At 40.6% G+C, this 17,092-nt stretch overlaps 2 protein-coding genes across 2 annotated transcripts in view; both read left to right on the forward strand.

The window, feature by feature from the left end:
- Window positions 1–224: 224 nt before the first annotated feature.
- LOC311138459 (eukaryotic translation initiation factor 4E type 3) lies at window positions 225–9,570 on the forward strand. The gene is made up of 7 exons (XM_084173142.1): window positions 225–511; window positions 3,099–3,171; window positions 3,388–3,482; window positions 5,366–5,426; window positions 5,567–5,633; window positions 7,639–7,794; window positions 8,459–9,570. Exons 1-7 carry the CDS (start codon window positions 336–338, stop codon window positions 8,503–8,505), a joined length of 675 nt encoding a protein of 224 aa, XP_084029268.1. The 5' UTR covers window positions 225–335; the 3' UTR covers window positions 8,506–9,570.
- Window positions 9,571–15,470: 5,900 nt separating this feature from the next.
- The window catches only part of LOC311138345 (forkhead box protein P1-B-like), a 233,455-nt gene continuing 231,833 nt past the window's right edge, over window positions 15,471–17,092 (forward strand). The window contains exon 1 of the mRNA XM_084173014.1: window positions 15,471–15,760. The gene's annotated coding sequence lies outside the window, so the exon portion shown is untranslated. The remainder of the gene's footprint in view (window positions 15,761–17,092) is intronic.

The raw sequence follows: 17,092 nt of genomic DNA on the forward strand, positions 1-17,092 counted from the left end.
TACAGGAAATTAGTTTAAAGAGTATATTGAGTAGAACGTCATTAGATATAGTCTCAAATATTTTGTTATCTTTTTTAAGAGCGACTGGGCTGGCAGGTAGGATTTAGTTTCTCCCTGTCTCTGGCCCACACTCCAGTACAGTAGGTGGCGATAATGCACCATAACGTTGGATGCCAACCGCCGATAAACCCCACTGAAGAAGAAGAAGAAGACTTCACTTGTCTGCAGCTCTGTGTGAATACTTGCGCTGTCGGGGTGAAAACGAAAGAGGTAATTCGGTTCTAGGAGCTACACCGAGCGGTTTCACAAAAATACTTTGATTTTGCATACAGAAAATGGCGGTTCCTGCAGGTGCAACTGTGCAGATGAACACAGAAACGCAGAACGATCTTGCAAATCCATCTGAAAATGACATTCACTTTGACGAGAAAGAATTGGAAAACATAACAAATCACGTCGAAGATGGCACAACACTGCCCCTGCACTCTCCGTGGACATTTTGGCTTGACAGGTAACGTAAACATACGAATGATAACCTAAATGTAGTTAACGTTAGCTAGCAACACAATTATCTAACGTTTAGTACAACGCAAATCGTGTTTTAGATACAAAAGGAGTAAGACAACCGACAACATCGATGTGTCGGCCTTACACAACTGTTATAGCTAAGTAAGCAAGCTAGAAGAAAAGAGGGTCTTCCAGATACAGCTAACTACGTTAGTTCGATTGTTCCCACCCCAGCTAATTTACCGGTATGCTATCTTGCTCAGCGTGAACGTTTACCTATGATATTTTGTAACAACAATGTATTGTTCGTGCCTTTTCTAGCTAACTATCCAAGAAGTTGTGATGCTAACTATAGGCTTCCTGACTACCTTGTCACAACTGGTTGAAACGGCAGCAGACAAAGCTGCAACATTGTTGCAAGCTGTATCAGATTCAGGCTACATTCTATCTAGTCTCGCGCTGTCAGAAGTGATCACCTCGTATTCTACGGTCGATAGCTCGAGGCTACAGTCTTGCTGGTAGCCTGGCATTCTGTAGGTAGTCTGGCATTCTGTAAGTAACCTGATTTTAAGAAGGCTACTTTGAGTAACAACATCTCGTGACTTCTGGACTAATTTATTGGAAAAGTCAGCTGTCCAAGTTACATTTTAATCGAAGTTCAGCAGATAGCAACTTGTCAGGGAAGTCAGGAACCAATATACACAATCAGTTAGGAAAGCAAAGGCTAGCTTTTTCAAACAGAAATTTGCATCCTGTAGCACTAACTCCCCAAAAAAGTTTTGGGACACTGTACAGTCCATGGAGAATAAGAGCACCTCCTCCCAGCTACCCACTGCACTGAGGCTAGGAAACACTGTCACCACCGATAAATCTACGATAATCGAGAATTTCAATAAGCATTTTACTACGGCTGGCCTTGCTTTCCACCTGGCTACCCCTACCCCGGCCACCAGCTCTGCACCCTCCGCTGCGACTCTCAGATCCACCTCTATGCAGACGACATATTTTGTATACATCTGGCCCTTTTTGGACACTGTGTTAACAAACCTGGCCCTTTTTGGACACTGTGTTAACAAACCTCCAAACGAGCTTCAATGCCATACAACACTCCTTCCGTGGCCTCCAACTGCTCTTAAACGCTAGTAAAACTAAATGCATGCTCTTCAATCGAACGCTGCTTGCACCCGCCTGCCCGACTAGAATCACTACTCTCGGCGGGTCTGACTTAGAATATGTGGACAACTACAAATACCTAGGTGTCTGGTTAGACCGTAAACTCTCCTTCCAGACTCACATTAAGCATCTCCAATCCAAAGTTAAATCTAGAATCCGCTTCCTATTTCATGCTGCTAAACATGCCCTCGTAAAACGGACTATCCTACCGATCCTTGACTTCGGCGATGTCATTTACAAAATAGCTTCCAACGCTCTACTCAGCAAATTGGATGTAGTCTATCACAGTGCCATCTGTTTTGTCACCAAGCCCCATATACTACCCACCATTGTGACCTGTACGCTCTCGTTGGCTGGCCCTCACTACATATTAGTCGCCAAACCCACTGGCTCCAGGTCATCTATAAATCACTACTAGGCAAATCCCCGCCTTATCTTAGATCATTGGTCACCATAGCAACACCCACCCGTAGTATGCGTTCCAGCAGGTATATCTCACTGGTCATCCCCAAAGCCAACACCTCCTTTGGCCACCATTCCTTCCAGTTCTCTGCTGCAAATGACTGGAACGAACTGCAAAAATCTCTGAAGCTGGAGACACTTATCTCCCTCACTAACTTTAAGCATCAGTTGTCAGAGCACCTTACCGATCACTGCACCTGTACACAGCCCATCTGTAATTAGCCCACCCAACTACCTCATCCCCATATTGTTATTTACATTGTTATATATTTGCACCCCAGTATCTCTATTTGCACATCATCTTCTGCACATCTATCACTCCAGTGTTAATACTAAATTGTAATTATTTTGCACTATGGCCTATTTATTGCCTTACCTCCATAACTTACTACATTTGCACACACTGTATATAGATTTTCTATTGTGTTATTGACTGTACGTTTTGTTTTTGTTTATTCCATATGTAACTCTGTGTTCTTGTTTTTATCGCACTGCTTTGCTTTATCTTGGCCAGGTCGCAGTTGTAAATGAGAACTTGTTCTCAACTGGCTTACCTGGTTAAATAAAGGTGACATAAAAATAAATAGCCTTACCAAAACATTTGCATAATTGCAGTCAAAATGCAGTGAGAATGTTTTGTCAAGTTCATAGAGTGGGATCTACAAATGTGCGCCCATTTATTTTGATATTTTTTGTATTCAATAAGGAATTCCAGATATAGTTTTTACATCATCCTCTAATCGTAAAACATGGAACTTTACCTACCTACTATTTTCCCTGATTTTCTACATTGTCCTCCTGATCACATCACTGAATTTGTCTTGACTAGATATGGTTCAGTGCTAATGTTGGTTATGCAGCTCCAACGTGCTTAAGAAACGCCTTACTTTGATACAGGCTTTCTTTGGGAATGGGCATCGTTTTCAAGAAGCAGCTTGTTTGTGTTTCTCTTTTAGGTCATTGCCAGGGACAACAGCAGCAGAGTGCGAATCCAATCTGAAAAAGATCTACACAGTACAAACTGTTCAGGTGAGTTCATGTGGGGAACTTATGGATACCGTCGCAAATGACCTCTTCAAGCTATCTACTCCGATCCATAGGTTTACATTATTTGGGTCTGACTAACTACCACAACATACTAAGAGATCAGCAAGGCAGTATTTCCATTGGATTGAGAGAAATTATTTTTCTGTAAGCCGTTGTTAATTATGCATTGATTTGTCTCTGCTGATTTTCTCTGAGTAGAGTTTCTGGAGTGTATACAACAACATCCCTCCTGTGACTACCCTGCCTCTGAGATGCAGCTATCACTTAATGCATGGAGAGAGGAGGCCCCTATGGTAAGTCACCTTCCTTCATGGAAAATGTTTAAATCATTTATTTCATTTTTGGAAGGCTTTAGATTGTGGTTTCAATGGAAGGTTCCTTGGAAACTTTGTTACATAACCTCTTTCATGACTTACAGTGGGGGGGGAAAAGTATTTAGTCAGCCACCAATTGTGCAAGTTCTCCCACTTAAAAAGATGAGAGAGGCCTGTAATTTTCATCATAGGTACACGTCAACCATGACAGACAAATTGAGATTTTTTTTCTCCAGAAAATCACATTGTAGGATTTTTAATGAATTTATTTGCAAATTATGGTGGAAAATAAGTATTTGGTCACCTACAAACAAGCAAGATTTCTGGCTCTCACAGACCTGTAACTTCTTCTTTAAGAGGCTCCTCTGTCCTCCACTCGTTACCTGTATTAATGGCACCTGTTTGAACATGTTATCAGTATAAAAGACACCTGTCCACAACCTCAAACAGTCACACTCCAAACTCCACTATGGCCAAGACCAAAGAGCTGTCAAAGGACACCAGAAACAAAATTGTAGACCTGCACCAGGCTGGGAAGACTGAATCTGCAATAGGTAAGCAGCTTGGTTTGAAGAAATCAACTGTGGGAGCAATTATTAGGAAATGGAAGACATACAAGACCACTGATAATCTCCCTCGATCTGGGGCTCCACGCAAGATCTCACCCCGTGGGGTCAAAATGATCACAAGAACGGTGAGCAAAAATCCCAGAACCACACGGGGGGACCTAGTGAATGACCTGCAGAGAGCTGGGACCAAAGTAACAAAGCCTACCATCAGTAACACACTACGCCGCCAGGGACTCAAATCCTGCAGTGCCAGACGTGTCCCCCTGCTTAAGCCAGTACATGTCCAGGCCCGTTTGAAGTTTGCTAGAGTGCATTTGGATGATCCAGAAGAGGATTGGGAGAATGTCATATGGTCAGATGAAACCAAAATATAACTTTTTGGTAAAAACTCAACTCGTCGTGTTTGGAGGACAAAGAATGCTGAGTTGCATCCAAAGAACACCATACCTACTGTGAAGCATGGTGGTGGAAACATCATGCTTTGGGGCTGTTTTTCTGCAAAGGGACCAGGACGACTGATCCGTGTAAAGGAAAGAATGAATGGGGCCATGTATCGTGAGATTTTGAGTGAAAACCTCCTTCCATCAGCAAGGGCATTGAAGATGAAATGTGGCTGGGTCTTTCAGCATGACAATGATCCCAAACACACCGCCCGGGCAACGAAGGAGTGGCTTCGTAAGAAGCATTTCAAGGTCCCGGAGTGGCCTAGCCAGTCTCCAGATCTCAACCCCATAGAAAATCTTTGGAGGGAGTTGAAAGTCCGTGTTGCCCAGCGACAGCCCCAAAACATCACTGCTCTAGAGGAGATCTGCATGGAGGAATGGGCCAAAATACCAGCAACAGTGTGTGAAAACCTTGTGAAGACTTACAGAAAACGTTTGACCTGTGTCATTGCCAACAAAGGGTATATAACAAAGTATTGAGGAACTTTTGTTATTGACCAAATACTTATTTTCCACCATAATTTGCAAATAAATTCATTAAAAATCCTACAATGGGATTTTCTGGATTTTTTTCCCTCATTTTGTCTGTCATAGTTGACGTGTACCTATGATGAAAATTACAGGCCTCTCTCATCTTTTTAAGTGGGAGAACTTGCACAATTGGTGGCTGACTAAATACTTTTTTTCCCCACTGTAAGTGGCACAAACTAGAATCCTTTTGGCAAATTATTATAATTTCCTAGTTTTCGCTGCCTGAGACGAGAGGTTTTGGTTGAAAACTCATATGTTAGTGTCAGCCTAAGTGCTGATCTCAAATGTTACTGAGTCTTAATTCTTTACACTCCAACAGGGAAGAAGAAAGTAACGCAAAAGGTGGAGTCTGGAAGATGAAAGTACCAAAAGAAAGCACTGTATGTGTTAAGAACCTTCACTCATCCTTAATACATCTCGAATGAATGCCATATTACTCATTCACTGACTGAGTTGGTTCTATAAAACACTCACTGACTGAGTTGGTTCTATAAAACATTCATTATATTTTCACTCTCAGTCTGCAGTTTGGAAGGAGTTGTTACTTGCCACGATTGGAGAGCAGTTTGCCGATTATTGTGCTTCAGGTGAGACCCGACTTTCAAGTCAGTACATGATGTTGAATGTAGTGCTTGAGGGGTTGAGTGATTTGTAGAATTACAACATGAGGACTCCATCATGGCCAGACACTATGGGCCCTATTTTAGTTGTATCCCTACTAAACTTTCCTCTTAAATTAGCAAATGAACCAATTTATTGTTAAATTATCCCAAGCTGATTATGACCCTCTGGCACTAATAATAGAATATGAAGTGACTATATGAGGTAGTCGAAACATGTACCATTTACAGTGCCTTCGGAAAGTATTCAGACACCTTGACTTTTTCCTCATTTTGTTACAGCCTTATTCTAAAATGGATTAAATAAATAATAATCCTCAGCAATCTACACACAATACTCCATAATGACAAAGCGAAAACAGGTTGTTAGAAATATGTGCACATTTTATTTACATAAGTATTTAGACAATTTGCTATTAGACTTGAAGTTGAGCTCAGGTGCATCCTGTTCCCATTGATCATCCTTGAGATGTTTCTACAACTTGATTGGAGTCCACCTGTGATTTGGAAAGGCACACTGTCTATATAATGTCCCACAGTTGACAGTGCATGTCAGAGCAAAAACCAAGCCATGAGGTCGAAGGAATTGTCCGTAGAGCTCCGAGGCTGGATTTTGTCGAGGCACAGATCTGGGGAAGGGTAGTAAAACATTTCTGCAGCATTGAAGGTCCCCAAGAACACAGTGGCCTCCATCATTCTTAAATGGAAGAAGTTTGGAACCACCAAGACTCTTCTTAGAGCTGGCCGCCTGGCCAAACTGAGCAATCGGGGGAGAAGGGCCTTGGTTAGGGATGTAGCTCAGTTGATAGAGCATGGCGTTTGCAACGCCAGGGTTGTGGGTTCGATTCCCAAGGGGGCCAGTATGAAAAATAAAACAATGATGTATGCACTCACTAACTGTAAGTCGCTCTGGATAAGAGCGTCTGCTAAATGACTAAAATGTAATGTAAAATGATAGGGAGGTGACCAAGAACCCAATGGTCACTCTGACAGAGCTCCAGAGTTCCTCTGTGGAGATGGGAGAACCTTCCAGAAGGACAACCATCTCTGCAGCACTCCACCAATCAGGCCTTTATGGTAGAGTGACCAGACGGAAGCCACACTTCAGTAAAAGGCACATGACAGCCCACCTGGAGTTTGCCTAAAGACTCCTAAAGACTCTCAGACCATGAGAATCAAGATTCTCTGGTCTGATGAAACCAAGATTGAACTCTTTGGCCTGAATGCCAAGTGTCACGTCTGGAGGAAACCTGGCACCATCCCTATGGTGAAGCATGGTGGTGGCAGCATCATGCTGTGGGGATGTTTTTGAGTGGCAGGGACTGGGAGTCTAGTCAGGATCGAGGGAAAGATTAACGGAGGAATGTAGAGATCCTTGATGAAAACCTGCTCCTTAGCGCTCAGGACCTCAGTCTGGGGTGAAGGTTCACCTTCCAACAGGACAACGACCCTAAGCACATAGCCAAGACAATGCAGGAGTGGCTTCGGGACAAGTCTCAATGTCCTTGAGTGGCCCAGCCAGAGCCTGGACATGAACCCGATCGAACATCTCTGGAGAGACCTGAAAATAGCTGTGCAGCAACACTCCCCATCCAACCTGACTGAGCTTGAGATCATCTGCAGAGAAGAATGGGAGAAACTCCCCAAATACAGGTGTGCCAAGCTTGTAGCGTTATACCTAAGAAGACTCGAGGCAGTAATCGCTGCCAAAAGTGCTTCTTCAAAGTACTGAGTAAAGGGTCTAAATACTTATGTAAATGTGATATTTCAGTTTATTTTTAATAAATTAGAAAATATTTCTAAAAACCTATTTTTGCTTTGTCAATATGGGGTATTGTGTGTAGATTTAATCCATTTTAGAATAAGGCAATAACTTAACAAAATGTGGAAAAAGTCAAGGGGTCTGACTACTTTCCGAAGGCACTGTATATGTACTGATTTCTATCTTTAGTTTTCCTTTTTGTCTTTACAGAGGATGAAGTGGTTGGTGTCAGTGTTAGTATTCGAGATCGAGACGACGTTGTTCAAGTCTGGAATGGAAACGCATCTCTTGCTAGTGAAGCGAATATCTTAGGGAAAGTCTATGAACTCCTCCCGCACATAACCTTTAAAGCAGTATTTTATAAATGTAAGTATGGTCTTTTGTTTTCATTTATTTTGTTTTGTATGATAATTACCCAGCTGAGTGCGGGCGGGCGGTGAATAGTTTGGCTGCTATGACGCTCTGCTAAATTATACCATGTCGCTATGTTTTGGTTTTGACGGTGGCATTATAGTCACACAAAATATTAATAATGTTGTCTGTATGCAGTTATATTTTTCAAGGTTATTGAAATTGAAAGATGTACGAAAGTGTCGATGCTTTACCATGCCTGCATATCTATTCCAATTTATCCACTTACGGAAAACACATCCCTATCAGCAAAGATGATTGAAAAATGTGCTATCCTGCTAGCATATATAAAAAGCAAAAGCGAGAACTGTTAGTTGGCGATGTTGAAAGTTGCTACCAAACCTGACTTTCTACTAGTGGTATTGACTATGTAGATACTAAACATAAATGATGGGCATTCTTTAATTTGAAGTAGCAGACACATAAAATCTTGCTAGCTATTGAGCTAGAATCCAATGCGATTTTCACACGCTTTTGGTTAGTTTCACCACTCTGCCTGCCCGCTCTCCATCTACATGCCCCCGGTGAGTTTTAGCCATATTTTATCCAAGATAAAATATTAGCTATAAATGTAAAGTCAAGGGTGTACATTGAATATGACTGTGTTTTCATCTTTCAGCTCACAGGGAACATCATGCCTTTGAAGGAGGACGTTCACGACATTAGCCTCTGATGCACTTTTTGATAGAGCTATATTCTCGCCTGGACTTAACCTGCTCTCTTCAACTTCATCCAAAATATAATTTTGCATACTGTACACCGAACCGAGGAAAACGTCATAGAATGTTATTGATATATATTTTTATAGATTCAAATGGCTGAGTTTGTCTGATGCCTTTTATCATTTTTTAAAATGTTAATTTGTTATTGAAACACAATTCTAAAGAGATTGTATCTTTAAAGTACCGGTAGGTCTTTTTTTATTTAGTCTGTCGTTTTAAAATTTGTCCTTAGTCTTAGTTCATGTAATTTCTGTATATGTCATGTTTCTTCTTTAGAATGATGCGCTCTATTGCTGCACTGTAACTGCCCTGTTCTCTGCCCAGCTTGGCATGCCATGGACCTCACAAGTGAGCGTTGATCCCTACTGTATCTATGGCACGCACACCACCGACCCACAGTTCAATGGTTCTCACTACATTTTCCCACAGAGATATGTTGCTTGTTTATACAATGTATGTTTTTAGCTGTCTTGGAATTATGAATTGTTTGATCCATATATACTTTGACTAATTTGCGAAAAATCTAGTGTCCTGTAAGGTTTAGTATTTGTAGCTGTTGGCAGACAGTGTTTTCTTTTTGGCACACGCTCAATCGTGTCTCACCAATATTAACAGTAGAGTTGAAGTTAGAGACATTGCTCATTACTACCTGTAACATTTGAGTCAAGGTCCCCAGACATTCTTACACATTATGATTGATTGCAGAGCTGTTAATCTGCAATATATATGAACAGTGTTATACTGGTGTATTTGTTCTGTATCATAAACTTTTTTCTAACTTTAAAAGGATCAAATATTAACATTAAAAGTACTGTATAAATAGTGTATAGTACATTTAATTTAAACATTTCTAAAAGTGTGGCAAATGCATTCTTTGGAAGTATGTTTTGGGTGAATACAATAATAGGATGTTACTATTTACCATACTGAAACAACAATAAAATTAGTTTCTCTGCCCAATATAAGAATAAAAAAATCCCATGCTACTGTCACCAGAACACAGGTGCTGGTAATATACACTATATATACAAAAGTATGTGGACACCCCTTCAAATTAGTGGCTTCGGCTATTTCAGCCACACCCGTTGCTGACAGGTGTATAAAATCGAGCACACAGCCATGCAATCTCCATAGACAAACATTGGCAGTAGAATGGCCTTAAGAGCTCAGTGACTTTCAACATGGCACCGTCACAGGATGCCACCTTTCCAACAAGTCAGTTCGTCAAATTTCTGCCCTGTTAGAGCTGCCCTGGTCAACTGTAAATGCTGTTATTGTAAAGTGGAACCGTCTAGGAGCAACAATGGCTCAGCCGCGAAGTGGTAGGCCACACAAGCTCACAGAACGGGACCGCCGAGTGCTGTAGTGTGTAAAAATCGCCTGTCCTCGATTGCAACACTCACTACCGAGTTCCAAACTGCCTCTGGAAGCAACGTCGTCACAAGAACTGTTCGTCGGGTGCTTCATGAAATGGGTTTCCATGGCCGAGCAGCCACACACAAGCCTAAGATCACCATGCGCAATGACAAGCGTTGGCTGGAGTGGTATAAAGCTCGCCGCCATTGGACTCTGGAGCAGTGGTAACGCGTTCTCTGGAGTGATGAATCACCCTTCACCATCTGGCAGTCTGATGGACGAATCTGGGTTTGGCTGGTGCCAGGAGAACGCTACCTGCCCGAATGCATAGTGCCAACTATAAAGTTTGGTGAAGGAGGAAAAATGGTCTGGGGCTGTTTTTCATGGTGCGGGCTAGGCCCCTTAGTTCCAGTGAAGGGAAATCTTAACGCTACAGCACACAATGACATTTTAGACGATTCTGTGCTTCCAACTTTTTGGCAAAAGTTTGGGGAAGGCCCTTTCCTGTGTCAGCATGACAATGCCCCCGTGCACAAAGTGAGGTCCATACAGAAATGGTTTGTCGAGATTGGTGTGGAAGAACTTCACTGGCATGCACAGAGCCCTGAGCTCAACCCCATCGAACACCTTTGGGATGAATTGGAATGCCGACTGCGAGCCAGGCCTAATCGGCCAACATCAGTGCCCAACCTCACTAATGCCTTGTGGCTGAATGGAAGCAAGTCCCCCGCAGTGTTCCAACATCTAGTGGAAAGCCTTCCCAGAAGAGTGGAGGCTGTTAAAGCAGCAAAGGGGAGACCCCATCCATATTAATGCCTATGATTTTGGAATGAGATGTTTGACGAGCAGGTGTCCACATACTTTTGGTCATGTAGTGTATAACTTCTATGTTATTTCTGTTTTGAATCCCACTATCTCAATTAAAATGAACTGTACTGATCACATTTTACATTAGAATTGTGCCTTCCGGTGCCCAGGGTCTCAGTCGTAGAATTTGGTTTAAAAAAGATTTGTTGTATTTGTTGTTCGAAGTACTGAAAAATAAAATGTTTAATTTGTGGGAATATTCCGATGCTTTGGTCCAGGCCCCATTATCTCCACCTACTGGTGACTTCTTGTCATCTTTCTCTTGCATTTTTGCAGCAAGTCACTTAATACAGAGTACTAACAGTACCACTGATACTCTGCTCAGTATCATCACCCCTGAAATAAACACTTATGTGGCAAAGTCCTATGCTTGTCCATATTTGTTCACACACTGCAAGCACTGGTTTGATCAACCTTGGCAGTAAAGAACAAGTAAAATATGAATATTATCCCCACAGGATGCCCGTTGTGAAATGTAGATGTATGTTGTCAATTTCCAGGCTTTGTGTTCCCTGTTGACAAATACAGTATGGACAGTTGAGGTGAAATGTCCTCAGAAGTCATTATCTGTGAACCCTCTCCAGAAGTGGCTTCCTTTCATTTCATGCAGAATGTTAGTAATCTGTTGTTCCTCTGTTGCTCATCATGCCCTCAGCAGCAGGGGAGAACATCATATGAAAGCCACCCCTTTTGGAAATTGAGAGTAGATTATTTTCATTTGCTTAATTACCTAATTAACAGAAAGCTAATTACTTTGTTGTGTGCATGAGTGCATATGGAGAGGGTGTTACATAACTGATAGTAATCCTCAATTAATTTGTTTTAAAGCAGCACTCTATCAAGTCAAGGCCTAATCCACAGCATATCGGCAACATCAAACCAACAATATGTAAAAACAATTCAGACAAAAACACTTTTGTTAGACACCATTGAGCTTAATATGCCCCATATTCAAATGCAGATATGTTTAGCTGACTTTGTAATTGTGTGTTGTATTGTCTTTTAATGGATCAACATTTTTTATTGATTTCACTAATTGGAAGTTTGGCTAGAGAATTATATTTTTTGATTACATTGTATGATTACAACTTTGATGCAAAGTGAGAGGGGTGCTGTTGTTACTATAAATGTCTGCATTATTCACTGAACAAATATAAACGCAACTTGTAAAGTGTTGGTCCCATGTTTCATGAGCGGAAATAAAAGATCCCAGAAATGTTCCATTGGCACAAAAAGCTTATTTCTCTCACATTTTGTGCACATATTTGTTTACATCCCTTTTAGTGAGCATTTCTCATTTGCCAAGATAATCCATCCACCTGTGGCATATCAAGAAGCTGATTAAACGGCACAATCATTACACAGGTGCACCTTGTGCTGGGGACAATAAAAGGCCACTAAAATGTGCAGTTTTGTCACACAACACGATGCCACAGATGTCTCAAGTTTTGAGGGAGCGTGCAATTGGCATGCTGGCTGCAGGAATGTCCACCAGAGCTGTTGCCAGAGAATTGAATGTTAATTTCTCTACCATAAGCTGCCTCTTAATGTCATTTTAGAGAATTTGGCAGTATGTCCAACCGGCTTTACAACTGCAAACCACGAGTAACCACGCCAGCCCAGGACCTCCACATCCGGCTTCTTCACCTGCGGGATCATCTGAGACCAGCCACCCGGACAGCTGATGAAACTGGGTTTGCACAACCAAAGAATTTCTGCACAAACTGTCAGAAGCTCATCTGTGTGCTCGTCGTCCTCACCAGGGTCTTGACCTGACTGCAGTTCGACTTCAGTGGGCAAATGCTCACCTTCGATGGCCACTTGCACGTTGGAGAAGTGTGCTCCTCACGGATTAATCCTAGTTTCAACTGTACCGGGCAGATGGCAGACAGAGTGTATGGCGACGTGTGGGTGAGCAGTTTGCTGATGTCAACGTTGTGAACAGAGTGCCCCATGGTGGCGGTGGGTTTATGGTATGGGCAGGCAGGCATAAGCTACGGACAACGAACACAACTGCATTTTATTGATGGCACATAGGTACCGTGCCGAGATCCTGAGGCCCATTGTTGTGCCATTCATCCGCCGCCATCACCTCATGTTTCAGCATGATAATGCACTGCCCCATGTCGCAGGGATCTTTACACAATTCCTGGAAGCTGAAAATGTCCCAGTTCTTCCATGGCCTGCATACTCACCAGACATGTCACCCATTAACTGTTATGTATTTTTCTGTAATATTTTATGTACACGCTGCTATTTCCCTGTTTTGCCTTCTTGTCAGGTCGCCCTCGCAAAATAGGTTTTTAATCTCAATGGGTCTTACCTGGTTAAATAAAGGTTTAAAAATATATATATTTAAGCATGTTTGGGATGCTCTGGATCGACGTGTACAACAGCGTGTTCCACTTCCCCCCATTATCCAGCAACTTCACACAGCCATTGACGAGAAGTGGGACAACATTCCACAGGCCACAATAAACAGCCTGATCAACTCTATGAGAAGGAGATGTGTCGCGTTGCATGAGGCAAATGGTGGTCACACCAGATACTGACTGGTTTTCTGATCCACATCCCTACCTTTTTTTTTTAAAGGTCTCTGTGACCAACAAGTGCATATCTGTATTTCCAGTCGTGAAATCCATAGATTAAGACCTAATGAATTTATTTCAATTGACTGATTTCCTTATATGAAGTGTAACTCAGTAAAATCTTTGAAATTGTTGCATGTTGCGTTTATATATTTTTTCTGTGTAGTGCTACACGTCAAACTGTGGGCAGAGTTCTATCGTGCCCAAAGTGTGGAAAACAGGAAAGTGCATGTGACAATCAATTTCAAAACTAGATTAATTTCACCATAAAAATTGTCTGATTGATCAGACAGCTTTTGTTTTCAGGAACAATATATATTCATTTCCAGTGCAAGATGTGCTGTAGTGTGAATTTGAATTAATTTAATCTATGATTCCTCCCCTATCTTTTTATTTCTAATATCCTATGTTGGAATAGTTAATTTAGTTAATTTCCCTATTCCCCAGTATTTAGGGGTATCCATAGCTATTCTTCTATGTATTCTTTTTGTTTGTGTTTTGGGTGTAAAGTACTGTATATTTGTTACACATAATATTGTCTGTTGTATTTTTTCTTAATTGATAAAAGTTTATTTCTAATTTAACATCCTGTCTGACTGCAGATTTTGGACTTCACCTGGACTAAACACAAATCCCACACTAGCATGTTTCTGTGGCTGTATGAGAGAAGAGCAGAGGACTATTAAACACAACCCTGTGGTCTGGTCACGCTAAGAGCCATGCCAGGATTGATATGTCTCTCCCACGCCATGTGGCTGCTTGTTTCTTCTCAACTTCTTTACTAGGAGAATATGAGACAGTGTCCCCCATCATCCACCATGACCAGATGTGATAACAATACGTCTCTACTATGTCATCAGTTCTCTTTATTATATAGCTTTGTGTTTTTTCAGGATTGTTAAACAAAAATGTGACTATTTAGCTGCAGAGAGCTCTATCATTTAAGGAATGGGCTATACAGGCATAGACTTGATGTCTAAATGAGAATGTAACTTTTTAAAAATAATGTAAATTATATGGAGCAATTGTGTGACTAACAACTTAGACATTTGATTATTAAAGTGATAATAAAAGTGTTTACTGTTTTCTCATAGGAGGAGCAATGAGACAGTACCGGCTTCAACTGCTGTCAGTGGGTGGCGCTCTATACCAAAGAAACAGCCTTTCCAAGAAAACCCATCAGCCGTGTTGTGCCTCCTAGATGCAGCCATGATACATTTACTGTCTTTTGTAATGAAATGAACGGTGCTTTTCAGACCTTGATCAAGGATAAAGAGACTTAAAATATTTTCTATTGAGGTTAAATTAATGTTGCTTTTCAACAAGTGTTAACTGGACTATTGGACCGACCCATTATAATTATCTTCTGTAGGCGGCAAAAAAAGACTGACTTTTTCATTACTGCCATAATGTCTTAACTCCTTCAGGTGACAGTAAAGAGAGCTGAAACAGGGGAAAATTCCGTTTTCACAGGCAGGTCACTGAATGCAGTTATTATAGGCTTGTAAGATGCATTTTGAAGTAACTAATAATGTATTATAATATAGTGGAAGAAGTTAGTGAAGTGAATGTATCACGCAATAATTTACACAAATATAGCTACATCGAATGTTAGTTTGTGTTGTGGAGTGTGGCCACTGCACATGCTATAAGCAACGTTACATTAATATATATTTTATTAGTCTGGGACAAAGAAATTGTTTCCAACAAAGTTATGGCTGAGACATAGGGATACTACTTTTCTTGCATGCATATTCGTTTAGCCCTCTATCGACCTTTAACCTCTCGATTTCCCTCCTTCCATTGGACAAAGTGCCGAAAAAAATAAAAGAAAGCTCTTTCTGCATCAATTGTAATTAGATAGCTTACAGCTAGACATTTTTACTTCATGACAATCCGTTGGTGTCGACCCTTTCTGCTAAAACTAATGCATCATTACATCTCTCACCAAAATTGCATTTGTTGGAATTGGCTACTACTGTGTAACTGGCAACGAATATTACCTCTGTCCAAATTCTGTGAAGATCTGCAATGAATGTTGTTTACCCAGCAGGTGGATATGACGTCACGGACTTGGAACATCAGAAAATAACAACATCCTTTTTTCTTTCAAGGCGAATTAAAATGTAATAACATTAGAAAGAGCTAGCTCTCGTATTCGAGACAGAAGGTGGTGTGAAAGTCTAGATTATTTTACCGGTAACTGCGCTCTCCGTGAATGCAGCAGAGATGTCTCCTCGCAGTTAAAGTTAGTCCCCCAAGCGGAGTAATATTGGTAGTATTTACAGTGTGATTATTGCATGCGTTCTTGGTACACAAGATCGCGTGTACAGTTCATTATCTCTAGCACAGAATTGTCTACTGCGTGCACCTACTGTTGTCGATTGGGTAAGTTTATCGTGTTATAATGTTCTCTTGTTACACTTTGCTTCTACTATTTCAGCTTGCTCACATGGAGTTTGTCTTTGTTTGCCAATGTTTTTTTTTGTAATTGTTTCTATTGCGAAATAAACTAATAAACAACACCAATAATATTACATGAGAGCTGAAATACTGTTTGATGTCTTGTGCTATGCGCTGCAAACAGTGTATATACTCTTCGAAAGGCTCAGTGATACAGCATTAGAAGACACTGCATCTTCTACTTTTCTAGAAGTTAGGTCGGTAGTTGTTGCTCACTTATTTTCTGATGTTTGTGACCCCGGGTAAATATCATTTAACACAAGATCAAGTAAGAAGTGCAAGTTATACTTTGTGAAACCATGGTCTTGGTAAACTCCGTGTTTAAACTTTGTAACTCAACATGAGCTTACAGAATGGAGAGAGGAAGTTTAGTGCCGTGATTTCTTTGGACCAAAATCAGGGATAAGGTGCTTTTCCCCACGTGCTACCTTCCACAAACTCTTCAGGAAGGACCAGACTCACTGTAGATTCAAATTAATTTTGACACATTATTATTTCTTATGATTACAGAGTGGGAAGCATTACTTTTGATAGTTCAATCATGTTCGTTGACATAACCTAATGTGTACCATGATTTGGTAGTTACTGTAGAACTTGCATGTCGACTACTGTCATAATTGCAGATCACTATAATGATGTTATAATATTATAACATCATTATAGTGAGCTACATTTGTATTGAATGCTGTTTTTATACTCAAAGCATCTCCCTATTTAGGGACATCTTTTCTAGACTTTTCTTATTTGCTACAAATACTATCCCACTTTGTTGAGTTATTAGTGGTTGGAGGCTGAAAGTTTGACAACACTTCCTTGATTGGGTTTGGGTTGTAGTAGACTAGGCTATGCATCTTTATATGCAAGAAGATATTCCACTGCACCAGCTAATGCGAGGCCCATCACCTTCTGGCAAGGTGAAATTAGAACATGAATTGATAAATGACATATGTTTTCTATTGTAGTGGTGTACAACAAATACCATATCTAACTAGTATTTTGACCTCTTAACAAAATACTTAATTTAGTATTTTTATAATTAGGTAATTATATGTAATTAACTAATGTAAATAAATGAAAACTTCTAGTTTGTTTGCACTTTATAATGTCATGTATTTTTTAAGTGTGTTCAGTTATTTATTATACTATTTTGTATTATATTCAATTATTTACTCTTTTTTTTTTACTATATTAAATAATCATTATTGCAAATAAAATAACTAGGCCTACAAACTATAACCTGCAGACAGGGTGTGTTAT

This window comes from Coregonus lavaretus (assembly GCF_964263955.1).
Source record: "Coregonus lavaretus genome assembly, chromosome: 12".
Taxonomy (NCBI): Eukaryota; Metazoa; Chordata; class Actinopteri; order Salmoniformes; family Salmonidae; genus Coregonus; species Coregonus lavaretus.

What these genes read in the sequence shown, in the direction of transcription:
- LOC311138459 (XM_084173142.1), top strand. Translation starts at nt 336, where the DNA reads ATGGCGGTTCCTGCAGGTGCAACTGTGCAGATGAACACAGAAACGCAG. An exon ending in ACACAGTACAAACTGTTCAG is followed by an intron (nt 3,172 to 3,387) that starts GTGAGTTCATGT and finishes TTCTCTGAGTAG; the next exon opens with AGTTTCTGGAGTGTATACAA. An exon ending in GGAGAGAGGAGGCCCCTATG is followed by an intron (nt 3,483 to 5,365) that starts GTAAGTCACCTT and finishes ACACTCCAACAG; the next exon opens with GGAAGAAGAAAGTAACGCAA.